Source organism: Cibotium barometz, chromosome 55 (genome assembly GCF_041138505.1).
Source record: "Cibotium barometz isolate CiBa-2024 chromosome 55, ASM4113850v1, whole genome shotgun sequence".
Lineage (NCBI taxonomy): Eukaryota > Viridiplantae > Streptophyta > Polypodiopsida > Cyatheales > Cibotiaceae > Cibotium > Cibotium barometz.
In genome coordinates, this window is record NC_141100.1 from 17,662,189 (window position 1) to 17,675,735 (window position 13,547).

At 44.8% G+C, this 13,547-nt stretch overlaps 1 protein-coding gene across 1 annotated transcript in view; it reads left to right on the plus strand.

Annotated features, from left to right (window-relative positions):
• The first annotated feature begins 1,961 nt into the window (after positions 1 to 1,961).
• Positions 1,962 to 13,547, plus strand: part of LOC147607442 (senescence-induced receptor-like serine/threonine-protein kinase) — a 79,457-nt gene continuing 67,871 nt past the window's right edge. Inside the window, exons 1-3 of the mRNA XM_086790570.1 lie at positions 1,962 to 2,826; positions 3,228 to 3,774; positions 12,751 to 13,241. Coding sequence (XP_086646696.1) covers positions 2,691 to 2,826; positions 3,228 to 3,774; positions 12,751 to 13,241 — 1,174 coding nt within the window. The 5' untranslated portion in view covers positions 1,962 to 2,690. The remainder of the gene's footprint in view (positions 2,827 to 3,227; positions 3,775 to 12,750; positions 13,242 to 13,547) is intronic.

Sequence of the window (13,547 nt, forward strand, 5' to 3'; positions counted from 1 at the left end):
ACAACAGTATCTGTTGTAACTCGTGTAACAGTACTTCTATACAATCTATATGTCACAACACGTGACTAGAGTACCTATGTATACACCCACAATCAGGAATACATGTGTAATCACTCTCTAGGCGCCCAAAAATCGGAGAAATCTAGCTCTCAAAGATACCGAAAGAGTGTCGTACCAAAAACAAGAAGGGGAAGAGATGATGATGATCTTATCCGTGTACCGCTTCCTTTGCTTTCATAGCTTCCTTTTGTTACCGCTTAGATCCTTAGCTTGAACCAAGCTATGATAACATGAAAAGATTGGGGGAGGAGAGAGCTTGAGCTCTTACAAGCACACACACACTCACATGACAATGGATAAGACACACACATAAATGGAAGGCTATGATAACATGAAAAGATTGGGGGAGGAGAGAGAGCTTGAGCTCTTACAAGCACACACACACTCACATGACAATGGATAAGACACACACATAAATGGAAGGCTGAAGTCTTCTTCTTCTTGTTGCTCTTAAAAAAGATCTACAGATGATAAGTGAAAACCAACATAAGTACTGAAGTACTATGTACAAGTGGTCCATAAGGTGAACATGTTAAGTACGTGATCTGACAAGATAAGTATGCCATAACTTGGTTCGACTAGGTAGGTGTAGTCCAGTTGTAGAATCACTGGTGAAGATCCATTGTGTCAGCTACCAAACATGCTAGTGGTGAAAAGTGAAACGGTCACCCAAGCACGTCATGAGTGTCAGCTCGTGTTGATCTTGATATCTCAACAATCGAGTCCTAGCAAAAGGTCTAATGGGATGAGTTTTATAAGAGATTTGGTGACTTCTTATGTCATCAAGAAGGGTTTTCTTATGATGCAAACCCAGGATATGTACAACCCAAGGAATTAAGGATGAGGTAATGGAAGAGTGCCATGCTCCTTCCTACATGGGGCATAGAGACACCTTGACTACTTTTCAAGCTATAGGAGAGCTATTTCTATTGGCCTACTATGAAAAAAGGACTCTTTAAGTGAGGGATTGAGTTCAAAAATCCTTCTTGATCTTGTGTACATGTAAGGGTGTGATTGGCTTAGAGTGCACCTTTACCGACACAAGTCACATGGTGGCCTTGGATGTTCTGGATTCAGCTGGATTTTCTATGTTTTTAGTCTCTGTTTGACTTGTGAATATGCATTTCCACTTGGATACGTGCATGGCTAGTGAGTTAGGAATGCGTGTGTCTAGGACCGAGTTAGACTTGGTGAGTGTGCATTCACAGGCTTGGGAACGTGTGTGGGCCAGGAAGGATAGGAACAGTGTCATTTTACATGAAGCGCATTGTGCGATACAAAAAATATGGCTCGAAGGTGTTATCGCTCATTCGGAGTAATGTAGCCAATGTGGTTGAGAGAGAGAGAGAGAGAGAGAGAGAGAGAGAGAGAGAGAGAGGTAGCAAGACACACCCTTCTATGATGGAACCAATGTTGATGTACACTTTGTATGTTTGTAGCATTCGACTCACCTTCTACAATCTATGATGATAAGATATTGGACGATGGAATAGTGGGCCAAAGTCATAGAGGAACGCTCTCTTGGCGTGCGAGAGACAAAGCAATATGCTCTCTTGAATGCCCAACTTTTTTAAAAGATAAAAAAATATATATATCGGTGCAAGAGACATAGCAATATGTTCTCTTGAATGCTTAACTTTTTTTAAAGATAAAAGAATGTCTGTGTGTGTGTGTGTGTGTGTGTATATAATATATATATATATATCATTGTATAGATTTGACATAACTCCCTACTATCGTTACATCCTCATAATAAGGTCTAGTTATACACTTTTCTCTCTTGGAATGCCTAACTTAAAACACTATCTGCATAGATTCCCCTCACATTTTGAGGGATGACAAAATATATACTCTTTCTTCTCATAGCATTTACCTTGTCACCTTGATTACAAAGGTGTTTCAAAACATGAGGGGAACTGTTCTTTCCTTTTTTTTTTCTTTTGTCGTACGTACCTTTCTCTCAGGAGGTGATGGCATATGTAATTGAGAGGTACCTACTATACAAAAAAAAAAAAATCTTGAGAGGTGCCCTTCCTAGGGAGTGGTTCACATGGAAGGTATAGGGACTTTACATTTGGTATGGTGAGACTGCTTCACATGGAAGGAGCTCAGTAGGAAGTTGCCTACTATGCAATGAGAGGCGATAAGACAAGTCAAGGAGAAGCGGTCAAGGAAAGACTTTTTTTTTGTAGCATAGAAAAGGGACCAAGAGGATGAGCACACGTACTCTGCAAAAGCCGGCAATAGAGATTGAGGACGACCCCATCACACACTCTTAATCACAGTTAATGTCCACAGTTTGGACACCAAATCTGCTTAATTATTTGTGGGCGAAGCATTTCACACGTTCTAAATGTCTCTCTCCCTCGCTCTCTCTCTCCTTTGACTCGATCATAGCCCCCTTTGAGCAGATTAGATAGAGCTTGCACGTCTTTGTTTCAATCCTTCCAACCACCCTGTCGCTCTTGTACAGCCTCAATTCTCCGGCTTTTTTCCTCCTAACCCTCATCTTAATCATAATTTTGGACCTAACCCTAACCCCAAATCCCTAACCCTTACCCTTTGCAGGGTCCCTATTGTCAATCCAGCACATCCATTGCTTTGGGTTCTGAAAGCAATCCAGGGGGCGAATGCATGGAATGAAGTGGCTCCGCGGAGCTTTACTTGCGCCCAAATCTCTTTCCAGGTCGGCCACATGGTTGCTAATACTGGGACTTGCTATATCATGGGCAGCATACGGACCAGCTGTCTTGGTGAACGCTCAAGGTACTTTATCAATATGGTACATTAAAGTACTGTAAGCTAAGTAATTACTGTGTACGTATATGTATGTATCTAGGCGTGGTAGACACATTACATTATTCATGTGTATGCGTGTGTGTGTGTGTGTGTGTGTGAGAGAGAGAGAGAGAGAGAGAGAGAGAGAGAGAACGTATTTATGTCAGCATGTGGATATATCCTCATATTCTACAGGTACATATACATGTGTTTGTGGTTTCTCTGCATTACTTTATGTTAGCCTAAGTTCTAGAACTAATGCACGCAATTGTGTGTGTGTGTGTGTGTGTGTGTGTGTGTGTGTGTTTGTCTGTGTCTCACTAATGTATGCATGTATCAAGTTATGTGTCATGATCATCAATAAGTCGTCACATGTGTGGTGCTTGCAGGTGGTGGTTTCATCAGCATTGATTGTGGGGCTTCTCAAGGGAATGTCTCTGATAACATTTCGTGGATTCCAGATGGCAATTATACTGTGCTAGGGAGCCCTATCAAGATAAAAAATGCCATTCTACCTTATGACACTCTCAGATACTTTCCAAACAAGACCATCAACAAGAACTGCTATGTATTCAACACAGGGGCCAACTTTTCTTACCTTGTTCGAGCTGGGTTTTTGTATGGGAATTATGACAATCTCTTCGACAGCAATGGGCTGCCAAGCTTTGATCTCCTGTTTGACGCCAACCTTTGGACCAATGTTTCTTTCAATGATGTCAACGAAATCGTTTCTCATGAGATGATTGTTTTAGCTTCAGGTGACACCACCAGTGTGTGTGTGGCACGTTCTAACATGTCTGTTCACAATCCCTTCATTTCCTCATTGGAGATTCGGCCAATTTCTAATGAGAATTCCTACTCTCCTGTTCATCAAAATTTTCTCATGAAGACAAATTCAAGGATCAATTTTGGGGAAAACAACAATGATTCAATAAGGTAAATTTTCGCCATCAATCATTGCTTCGGCCCAGAAAATTTGGGTTTTGATTGGGGTTTAATGAAGTCAGCTCTATGGAGGCTGTGGTTGTCTTTTGGGAGGCCTGTTACAGGTGGTGTTGTGTGCGTGCCATCTTTATGCATTGTTTGCCTTTTTGATACAAGAACGAGAAAGTACAAGCCAAGGCTGGCTGAAAACTTTCACCATGATCTCTATGCAATACGGACCACGACTGAGCAACTTTTTGGTGTCTTCTTCTGCAACTCTAACTCGTACACTGCTAAAACTTTTGGCTAGGAAGAGATAGTCTGCTTTGCTGCTGTCCCGGCGGGGCTCGGTCTGTGCTTCAGAAGATGGAGTTTGATGGATGAACTGATGCTTTGGGGGTTGGAGCAGAGAATTGTGGAGAATGTCCACTAGGTGCCAGGAGTGCACTTCGCAGAAATAACACTGTTTTGCCCCATTAGGGGCTTTTCACATGGCCAACCTATGGCCGGGGCTGCTTCCTAGCTGTTTATGGCTGTCCGAACACCTCCAAATCTGGCCCACTACTGCTCCATGCTGGTTTAAGCTGTTTTTGTGCTGGTTCTAGTGTCCAACTTCCGCCTTCTATCGCTTATGTGTTTTGGTGTACTCATTCATAGGACGATGCCTGTAGGCACTTTAAATTCCGTCAAAGGTTTACATCTTTTTTTTTTCCTCCCCTTCTCACTAGCCTTTGGCCCAAGATCCTCCCATGGTTACTGATGTTTCACCACCCGTAGGCGATGCCGCTGAGGAAGCACCAAGGGAGGTTTTGAATCCAGGACCTCTTGGTCCTAGGCAAACACCTTCACGACTTAAGTTATCACCTCATTGGCTCAAAGGTGTACATCTTACTCTAAGGTGTGCAAATGTCAGAATGCACAGCGGAAATGAAGACAACTGCTGTAGAAAGCAAGACACAGATGAAAGAGAGAGAGAAGCTGTGTAACTCTGCTATATACACCAAAGAAAATCCTGAAAATATACAAGGTGGAGTGTGGGGGTAAGGGGCCATTTTATATGGCCCTAGGTTGCTGGTCGGCCAGCCCATAAACAGCCGACAGCAGCCCTGACTGCTCACGACCAGCAAAAAGCTCAGTCGGCCAGAATTCATGTAGTCGGCTAGCACTGAGGGATAGGTCGGGTGGCACCTGAAGGCAGCCGACAACCCAAACACATCTCAAGAAAATACGAAAAATCCACGGAGAGTGAGGAAAAATGGGTAAACACGAAAACGGGCAGGCACACCCACAATAGAGGCCATGACATAGTGTACAGACAGCAGATGACTGCTAACACCCCCTCTTAGCTCATGGATGTGGAACCAACCCCAGTGAGTTGGAGTGCCGCCGGAGCATAGCCTGAGGTAGAGACTTCGTGAAGAGGTCCGTCGCATTGTCCTCCGTCGAACAATAAAGAAGCAAGATGTCACGAGCCAAGATCTTCTCACGAACAAAGTGATATTGTATCTCTATGTGCTTGGTCCGGGCATGGAAGACTGGGTTTCGAGCAATAGTGATACAACTTTGGTTATCGCACTGGATGACCGTGGGCTTCTTTTGTGGAAACCCAATCTCGCTAAGCAACCTCTGCAGCCACACAACCTCGCAAGCAGCACCACAAGCAGCCCAGTACTCTGCCTCTGTAGATGACAAGGCAATAGTTGGCTGCCTCTTGCTACTCCATGAAACAGCTCTTGATTCGAGGGTAAAACTGTAGCCTGATGTAGATCTCCTCGTGTCTGGATCTCCTCCCCAATTTGAGTCACTCCAACCTTGGAGTCGAACTTGGTCCTTCGTTTCACCTCCAGTGGCGTAGAAGAGTCCAAGATCCTTCGTACTTTGCAGATACCGCAAGATCCACAATCCTGCGTCCCAGTGAGACTTCAATGACGTCTGCATAAACGAGTTCAATAGCCCCACAAGAAAGCTCACGTCCAATTTGGAGAAATGCTGTACAATGCTGAGTACAAATGATATGAATGCCCAACGCAAGGACGAGGAGGCCCAAGAGTATCTAACTATCCCGAGGCTCTGCTGAAGACTCTCCTTGGCCACTGATGCAAGTCCAAGTGACTGAAGGATTGCACATATGCTGGCTGAGATGTAGAGTATCTTCCTTGTTGCCTGGAGATGAGCAGGGCGGCTGAATTGACGTCGTTGAATGTTCACTGCTGTATATCTGAATGAATGAGGGAGAACTGCTGCGCCTGTATTTATATGTCTCTTTGCTACTGGTCGCGGCCAGCACAAGGCTGTCAGCCAGGTCAGCATGGACAAAAAATACCAATTAAATAGCATTAAATGCTATAAATGGCTGCGCATGGGAAATAAAATGCTGTCCGACATGTTTATTACTTGGCCGACTGGATTATTATACCCAAAAGGTGAATTTGGGCATGTTCCTGGATTCATCTAGGTATATATATATTAAACCCAACATGCTGTCGGCCTGCAGCAAATGTTGGCCGATTGGGCATAGAGTAACCCCCATGCTGGGCGGCTGGTCACTAAGGTTGTCTAGGGCTAGGCTTAGCCCTTCGATAGGCCAAATAAGCCCAAGGACACCCTAAAGACGTCTACATGCCAGCTAATGTTTGAACTAATGTTAGAGCTGACACTACATGCTTCTGAATGATGCTTTCTCCAAGTGGGTTAAGAGGACTGACATCTGACTGACCTCTAAAGCTAAGAGATTAACTTACGTAGCTCGTGCCTGACTGTCCTTGGACTGAGGGCTCACAATGGGGTCACGGCGTACGACAAATAATCCTAGAAAAGGTTCTACTTCTGAACAAATGTTGCACTGATGATCATGCCAGTGTGTCACTGTGTACCCCAGTGCAGGGTGCACGTGACATCACCATAGCAGGAAAATGTGCTTCCTTTCCGGAGCGCAATCTGACCATCCACTATGTATGTGGGAGACTTCCGGAGGCTGAAAACCAACCGTCCTGGGACAGGAGACATATCGAAAGGGGTGGCCCACCGGAATCTAGAAACCAACCACATGAGCGAGAAAAAAAATTTCTTTCTTTTTTTTTTTGGTTTTTCTGGCTGAATCTTCACACTTGAAGGCTCTGATACCAATGTAACATGCGGAAGCTTCGGGGTCAAATCGGTAACTTCAATGCTCAGAATTCAACAATCTTTCACGACGAACATAACGCACGAAACTGAAGTAGATGTGCAGAAAAATAGAGAGAGAGAGAAAGATATATTAACGTCTACGAGAGGCTAAAGTCGGCCTATGAGACAAAAAATAATACAACTGTGTTCTTCCGGTCATCGGAAGAAAAGAAAGAAAAGAAAAAGTGTGCATGTGTCTGGATACAACTGTGAATCATCATGGATCGGTGGAGCCCTTATACAAACAATATAAGGGGGGTGGGGATGTGGATGGAGAGAGAGAGAGAGAGAGAGAGAGAGAGGGAGAAGAGGACACAATATTGGGTCCTGAATACCCGCCCCCACCACGAATGGTGTATTTGCTTTATTAGAATGATGCAAATCAGAAAACAAAGACTGAATCTTGACCTGTTTTGGCTGAGGTAAAATCCCTTCCCTTGACCTTCAGCTTTCACCCTTTGCGTTAGCTTCTCCCTTGGCTGTCCGGGCCCTTGAGATGCTTCAGCACTTGTGAATGATGAGATATGAATGAATCGTTTTCTGGGCTGTGTTTTTATACCCTCAAAAGCGCTCAGTCGGCCAGCACCTAAAACTCCCACGACTTGTGTAAATGATATTTAATGCTCTTTATGTATTCATTTTCACACGGTGGGCTGCTGGCTTTCCATCGCTTCTGACCAACCATCAATCTGGGGCTGTAAAAGCTTGCGCAGGCTGCCCATTGGGCTGGCCGGCCTAGCCTTTGGGGCTGGCCGAGTGGCTGCCCAAGCCTGCCATGCTGGCCGACAGGCTGGCCACCTTGCTGTCCGGGCCCCCCTGGGGCTGGCCGACAGCATGTTGGCCCAAGCATGGGCCTCTTGGCCCCCTCTAGGATGTGGCCTCCAAGCCTTACCATGAGATATTCAAGGAGTCTTACCTCCTTTTCTGGGGGAGCCATAAGGGCTGCCCCCTCTTCTATATGCAATCTAAATGCACCTACACAGAAGTTTGGCATCTAGTTGCAAACCAGATACACAGAACATCTGACATCATTCCAGAGGGAGACTCAGCGCGGATTGGCACTGCCTCATGTGCAGGACAATGCACACCTGACCTCGGACGCATAGAGTGGAACCCTGGCTGACTTGTCCCGGACTGGGCTCACATGGGACCAATTTCCACTCCAGGTCCTGCACCTTCTTGTTCAGATATGTCTACGTGGCGTCCAAGTGCGGGATGCACGTGACACGACCCGCATAAAAAGCTCATATATAGTAAGCCCCTCAGCCCTTGCATAAATCATCTCATTATTCATAGAATTAAATAGTGAATTATTGCAGAAGTATGTGTGCTTGAGACTTTGGTCCTTGTGCAAATTCAGCCAAGCACTCCTTTTGCTACAGTCCAAGGCAGTCTGAAGCTATCTTCAGCATTCAGCCTTCAGTATTGCATCTCCCTCAACAGGTTTGGGTGTGTAGAAGGCTCTCTGAAGTGGCTTCACAGTTGTCTTCAACCCATTCGATGGTTGAGTAGATGTTTGGTCTACATCGTCCTTGCGTTTGGCAATCCTCTGTCAATCATCTTCAATAAGTTTGTAAAAGAAGTTATGCAAAGCAATAATGCAAATACTCTTGCTTGTGGGAGTGGGCCCTTAAGTGGGTAGATTGGGACCCAATCTGGTGTCATCTCTACATTCTCTCTCTCTTTAGCTCCATCTCCTGTGAATAAAGATTAAAGTGGATTGCTTCATGCTCACTAACATGAAGGTATAAAGAAGGTCTTGCTATGCGTTACATGATCATGCTTCTGTCTGGATCACCTCCAAGCTTGATAGTGCCTGCTCTTGGGACTCATCCTCCAAAATCTGCTCCTTTCTTGGGGACTATCTTGTGGATCTCTTATTGGCAAGCTGTTAACTGGCTCTCCAACTACTAGATAATCTCCTCACTCCTCTCTATCCTATATGGTGCCACTATTGTAGGGTAGGAGGGAAGCTAGCCTGCACACACACACACACACAACCTCAAGCACAGAGAAACGTGAGTGCTGGAAAAGATGTACTCAATAATGATATGAAATGAAAGTACAAGTGAGTACTAAAAGGCCTAGGGCAAAGTGCCCAACACACATAAGTGTGTTCACACGGGGAAAAAACCTGTGTCCAGTCACAGGGAAAAAGTGCCCGTGAGTAAGCTGGGTTCACACCTGAACTAGCCGGGAGTGGACATGACCAACAAACCCCCCTCAAGTGAATGGTGTGAACGGGTAGCAGCAGGGTGATAAAGCTGTGAATGCTGCCTTGCACTATGCTCTGCACAGTAAGAGTGAACTGCAGTGCCAATGGAAAAAGCAAGCACTATATGACGGGGAAAAGGAGAATCCCCAATGTCATAGTGCTAATGTTAGAGCACAATAGTACATAAATGCATCACCAGAAATGCATGGCAAAGATCATTTGGACATCAACTGCATCAAATCAAGAGGCATCGCATAATACCCCCTTGAAGGCAAGTACCAAATGCCAAGCTGAACTGCATGTAATCCACATCAATGCTCTGTAACTGCACCAGTGATGAGCATAAGAAGAGGTAGCAGATATATGCATGTGTAAAGGCAACAGGATCCAAAAGTCATGCCTGCGGCGAGACATGCAATGTAAGCTGCAAAAGTGAAACTTATCAATGGAGGATCCGATGAGGAAAAATCAGCAATGGTAGGGCTGATAAAAGTAAAAATTCAGCAATGGAAAAGCTGAAAATGAGGAGAAAAATTGGGGGCGCGAGGCGGGCATCAGCCAATGCTATGAGAGGATAGGTAAACTCTCAGCGATGCCATGATCAGTGGCATGTATGGCAAGTGTAAAGATGCATAATCCCACAATGAATAATATACATGCGACATGTCAAAACCATGAGAGCAAGCCAACACTGGCCAAGTGTGTAAAAGGAACTCCGAGTAAACATCACATGTGAGAAAGTGACAATGTCAACACTGTAGAAACAATCCCACTGTAAGGGAAAACAGCAAGGCATCTCCAGTAGACATCACATAAGAGAAAGCGTCTAGCATAGACCAACATAAGGGTCAACAAGCTTAAGTGACCATGAGGCATCACCAACTGCATGTGGGCAAGTAAAATCCCCCTCTGAAATGTATCTGCCAGACAATGCATACCATGGAGTCTGACTATAGAGCATAGTCATCAAAAGCAATGGCATCAGAAGACATCTCTGCAGGCGATGAAGATGTAAGGGTCAAGGCTGACACGTGTGTAGCCAAATTGGCCTGATCTGCACTTGTGGAAGAAGATGCTAGCTTGTATATGCATTCCTCTACGGTGTGCCCTGTTTTCTTGCAATAGTTACAGCGCTTTTTCTTTTCAGGCTTGTCCTCTGTCTTGGGAGGATCCGATGGGCTAGGTTTAGGCCCAGATCTATTCCCACGTAAGGGAGCAGCCATTGCTGACTCAGCAGACATCATGTTGTTCCTGTTGGAAACGAGATTGCTCTTCACTGAGCAAGAGAGTCACAAGGTTGTCAAAAGTGACCGCATTAGGTGCATTGCCAGCCAACAACCGCAAAGTGGTACCAAATGTTTGATAAGAGTCAGGCAAATTACGCAAAACTGTCTGAACAAGATAGCTATCTGTCAAGACCTCATCAATGTTAATGAGTTGCTCTCGTAGGTCTTTCACGTGTGTAAGGTACTGATCGATAGAGTCACCTTCAAGCATGCGGTCAGTCTCAAGCTTGCCCCAAAGGTAAGCTACACGAGCCTCATTGCGACCTGAATACAACGCTGCCAAGGTATCCCAAGCACCTTTTGCAGTGGTGTAGGAACGAATGTGCGGAATGATATACTTGCGGCACGAGAGAGCAATCAACGCATGAGCATGAGCATCCCTAGCATCCCAAGTACGCTGTTGGTGAGTAGGAGGAAGACGAGGAGGTGGACCTGCAGGAGGGTGAGCGGGAATCACTTCACCTCACTGGAGCAGGTGCAAGAGGACGCTCCTCAGTGCCATCCACACACAGCCATACATTCTTGGCAACCAAAACATGACGCATCATATAAGCCCACATAGGATAGTTATCCCCATTGAGCTTGTCCTCTTGAGATAGCATTCCAAAGAGGTCATTATTACTGTTGGCCATGATAGTACAACAAATCTGTCACAAGTCACCAAGAGTAGGCAATGCCCAGCAAAACCGTAAGAATGCGGGAGATAAATAGCAGGATAACCAATGGACTGAAAGGGAACTCCTTCACCACGAGAAATACATATGCATGTCCCAAATCTGCAAGTGTACTGCACAATGATGCAAATCTGTCAAAGTGTCCACAATGGCACACATATACTGCAACAAACCATGAATGTATACATGTGCCGTGAGAAACACAATCAGCTGACACCTGTAAAAGCTGCAAGTGCGCAAATCTTGGCAGGTAAATTGTCGAATGCTCCAAAAATGGACTCAATGTAGAAAAGCCCTAATTTTTAGGCAACCAATTAGACCAGATCTGAACCGGATCTGCACCTGTACATCTGCTAATGCAATTGTCACCTGTACCAAATGCTATAATGCCCAAAAATTGGAGGAAATGCCCCAATTCCAACCAAATGTGCCTGAAATACCCAAAATTGCTTGCAAATAGTACCAATTTTTGCAAAATATTGCCAATTTCTTGCAGATCTGAGATTTGAAGTTGCTTTGGGCAGATCAGGTACTATATAGTTGGACTAGAGCAGGTACAGTCGTACGGTACAGGGTGCAGTACGGGCTGCAGGTAGCAGAGCAGATCTGGATAGTACGGGCATGAGGCGGCGTAGATCTGGGTGATGGTGGCGGTACAGTACGGCGGCGACGGCGGTGTCGACAGCAGGCAGGCGTAGATCTGGCGCAGGTGCAGCCGGCTGCTGTTGCAGGTGGCGCAGGGCGCCCAGATCTGACATGTATTACTAACATGAAGTATAGACAATGCTGAATAGAGATACTCACTAGAAGCATTGCTCCCGAGTTCTCAATGACTCAATGATGACTGATTGATCAATGAATGAATATGGCTAAGCCTAGACTCCTATTTATAGTGTCTAATGTTGGTGGCTTGGCTACCAACTCTACCAACCCTATAATAATGTCCAAATACGTGTGTTCACACACACTAACCCAATAACTTTGTCCACATTGGGCTGCTGATTGGGCGCCTAGACAATATTTTAATGATATGGTACAATAGCCCTTACAACATGAATCCGGCCACGTACTCGACCTCTGAGGTGGTGAATGGATAGAAGCATGTCCACGTCACACTTGGGAGGGTGTGCACTTGACGAGATTTTTAAAATGTTGTTCATTTGGCCTACACATGACATGAGAAGAAATGGTTAAGTGGCAGAGGGAAAATGGTTGAAACACACCATTTTGTAAATGGAAACTGCTGGAACAGCCAAACTGTGTTTTGGGCAGAGGGACTCTCAAAATGGACATTTCAGCCGTTCCATAACTATGATTAGAGAAGTTTAGTCTTTACTCATGTAAGCATTTATGCCATGCCTCCCCCCCTTTGTTTGATTTTCTACATCAAACATACAAAGATTTTTGTGCGAGCATTTCGGCCTGGAGATCCTGTGTTTTGGCCATTCCGTAACTATTATTTGCTAACATCTCTCAAAGCTTTAAGTTGAGAAGTTTAGGAAGGCCTCTTTCTAAGATTCTACTCATGTAAGCATCTTTGCCATGCTTTCATCTCTCTGTTTTCAAGTTTACATCAAACATTGAATTAATGTTGTGCCTTCCCATTCATTTGCATGCATCACTAAGTAGTAAGTGTGCTAAACTGTAGGTACCCTGATGATGAGTATGATCGCATATGGCAGTCAGATCAAAAGGTCATTGAGGGTATTTCGGCGTATGGCTTAATCTCTTCAAATAAGAGTGTAATGATCGGATCCATCTTAGACTCCCCACCCTCTAAAGTTATGCAAACTGCAAGGAGTCTCAACAAGACTGAAAACATGACATTCAACTTCGTTGCAAACTTTGGTCCTGGACAATACTATCTTGCATTCTACTTTGCCGAAATTGACACTAACACATCACCACGGTTCATGGACATGTACATGGATCAACGCTTAAGTGTTACTGGTTTGGATGTGTCTGCTTATGGTGGATTGTTCAGCACTGTTGAGATCTATTACAATAATTATACAGTCTTTGGCGAGTCTTACAATCTGCTTTTGATGCCTAATGCAAGCTCAATGAGAGGTCCAATCTTAAATGCAGCAGAATCCTACTTTTTACAGAGGGCTGATCAAGGGACACTCGACCAGGATGGTTAGTCTTCTTCATATTCAAGAGCTTTGTTTTACTTGATCTATCATTATGTGATACCTCAGACCTGATTGAGAGCACCATATGGTCTCATCTATTTTCTATTGAATGATTTTTTGGCTGGTCTCATAGATCCTTGTGGTCTTTATAAAACATTAATACAATTTTCTTCCTCCACACCCCTCCCCACCTGCCCACTTCTTCCCTTTCTCCTTCTCTTTGAGAGGCACAGAGGATGGTTGCATTGAGAAACTGGTTTATCTACATGTCCCATGCCATGAGGGGACCTTCCCACCGCCTTCGGATAGA